The sequence below is a fragment of the Nematolebias whitei genome, chromosome 18, assembly GCF_014905685.2.
Source record: "Nematolebias whitei isolate Nwh7 chromosome 18, NemWhi1, whole genome shotgun sequence".
NCBI classification, from domain to species: domain Eukaryota; kingdom Metazoa; phylum Chordata; class Actinopteri; order Cyprinodontiformes; family Rivulidae; genus Nematolebias; species Nematolebias whitei.
Genome location: NC_056515.1, coordinates 37,379,349 through 37,381,432, shown reverse-complemented (window position 1 = coordinate 37,381,432; position 2,084 = coordinate 37,379,349). Strand labels below are relative to the sequence as shown.

The following is a 2,084-nucleotide window of genomic DNA, read 5'->3' as shown; positions in this document are numbered from 1 at the left end:
AAGAGTGACGTGGCTAAATGTCTTGGTGGCTTGAAGCTCGTTAACTCCTCAAAATAAATCCATACATTATATAATCCATGGTGTTTAAAAAGTAGCGGCTTATAGTCTGTTAATTATGGTAATCTGCTCACGGATCTCACAATGGCACATAAAGTTCAAGATTTGACCAAAATAGCTGTAACTCTCGACATCGTGAATAAAACATTGTTAAAGGCGGTGGGTGAACTGCGTTCCTTGATGAAATCCTAACTTCGTAATTTAAATGGCGTTTGAACAAATCACTCGATTCTTAAGCTTGGAGTTGAGGTCATTCATGTTCTGCAACAGGTAAAATACTATCTGTTCATAACCCCTTTTCAAAAACTGTCTGTACAGCAGTGATGAGCGATGAAAATACCTTTGACACATTTGTTAGGAAAATGATGTAGACAACTTTTGGCAAGAAATATAATTTTGATTGTATTTCTGAATACAATTAATTATTCATTTTTTTACCAAACAACTTGAAAGCAAACTTTACATCTAAGAAATGAATCCATTTGGATTCTCAGAGGCGCTAACGTAAGCCTCTTTCCATTCAAACCTCACAGTTCAGCTCTGGTGTCGGCAGCAATTTCCTCTTCGCTAATTTAATTTTTCCGCCAGAGCGCGTCCCACTGATTCACTCGGAGTTTCTCTCCATCAGATCCTCCAGAGAGGAGAAATAAACTGAAGCCCCCTGCGTCCCTGTCTGCTAATCAGGGCTCGGCAGGTGTTGTTCTGCAATGGGCTCTCCCTGAAGCTCAGCAGCCCCCCATCACGGGCTTTGTTCTCCAGTCCCGCACCGGAGAAGGGGAGTGGTTTGTTCTGGATGAAGACATCAATGCCAACAGCAGCCAAATGGTGGTTCAGGGTCTGGAGAAGGTAAAAAACACAAGAACAACCTAGTAACTGCACTTTTTGAGTGTTGCCAGTCCATACTGTTAAATACTATTCGTTATAAACTCCAAAGTCTGCACATTATAATGTTCCACTCTGCGTGCATTCATCTCCCCTCCTCTGTGTGGTTCGAGCCTGCATGAATTCAGATGAACTTCATTAGCATTGCAGACGCAGCCACGTGTTGACAAAGTGCCGGTTTCATCCTGTCCTCCCTGCCGTGTGTGTTTACGTGATGTCGTTTCCAGGACTGCGTGTACGAGCTGCGGATGCTCTCTCGTCACGGGGAGTTGCTGAGCGAACCCAGTCCATCAGTCAACGTCTCCACCACTGGTAAGTGTTCAAGAGCCACCCTCACTCCTTCAAAGTACCACTTCAACTCATCCTCCTCTTAATTTCCTCCTATCCCTTCAGAGTTGTAGCACAATTAGAGCAGGGATCCAAGGAATCCTGTTGAAGCCTTATTGAAACATTTCCCATCATTAATAACTTAAACATGTCAAGAATGTTCTTGTCTGAGGCAGTAATAACCCAAACATTTTGTTTTATTTAAAAACAACGGTGCTGATTATCAGTTTGATGTCTGACTGTGTAAATCCTGCAAAACAAACAGGACTTTGATTTGATTATAATGATGATGCTCATCAGAGACTTGTTTTTAATCTTCAAAAATATTCGGTGAGTTGTGTTTCTGATGCAAATGAAACTAATTTATTGTGAAAGTAATAGTGTCAAACATTTATGAAATGTGATCAGAAAAAATTTTATCAAATATGGATGGATGTTAGTCCCTCATTTATCGCAAGGGATCCATTCCCTGAAGACCCACAAAGTAGGAATAGTAGTATTTTATTTCATCCATCCATTATCTTTACCCGCTTCTTCCATTTTGGGTCACAAGTCCATCACAGAGCCACGTAGACACAATTTAGAGTTGCCAATCAGCCTAACATGCAAACTCCACCCAAAAAGGTCCCTGGACCGGGGTATGTATGTATGTATGCATGTATGTATGTATGTATGTATGTGTGTGTGTATATATATATATATATATGTGTGTGTATATATATATATATATATGTGTGTGTATATATATATGTGTATATATGTGTGTGTATATATATATGTGTATATATGTGTGTGTGTATATATATATGTGTATATAT

General features: G+C 39.8%; 1 protein-coding gene across 1 annotated transcript in view; it reads left to right on the top strand.

Annotated features, from left to right (window-relative positions):
• The window catches only part of igsf9a (immunoglobulin superfamily, member 9a), a gene marked incomplete at its 5' end in the record, with an annotated part of 80,501 nt that overhangs the window by 59,843 nt on the left and 18,574 nt on the right, over positions 1-2,084 (top strand). Inside the window, 2 exons of the mRNA XM_037692067.1 lie at positions 686-903; positions 1,167-1,251. Of these exons, the coding sequence (XP_037547995.1) occupies positions 686-903; positions 1,167-1,251 (303 nt within the window). The remainder of the gene's footprint in view (positions 1-685; positions 904-1,166; positions 1,252-2,084) is intronic.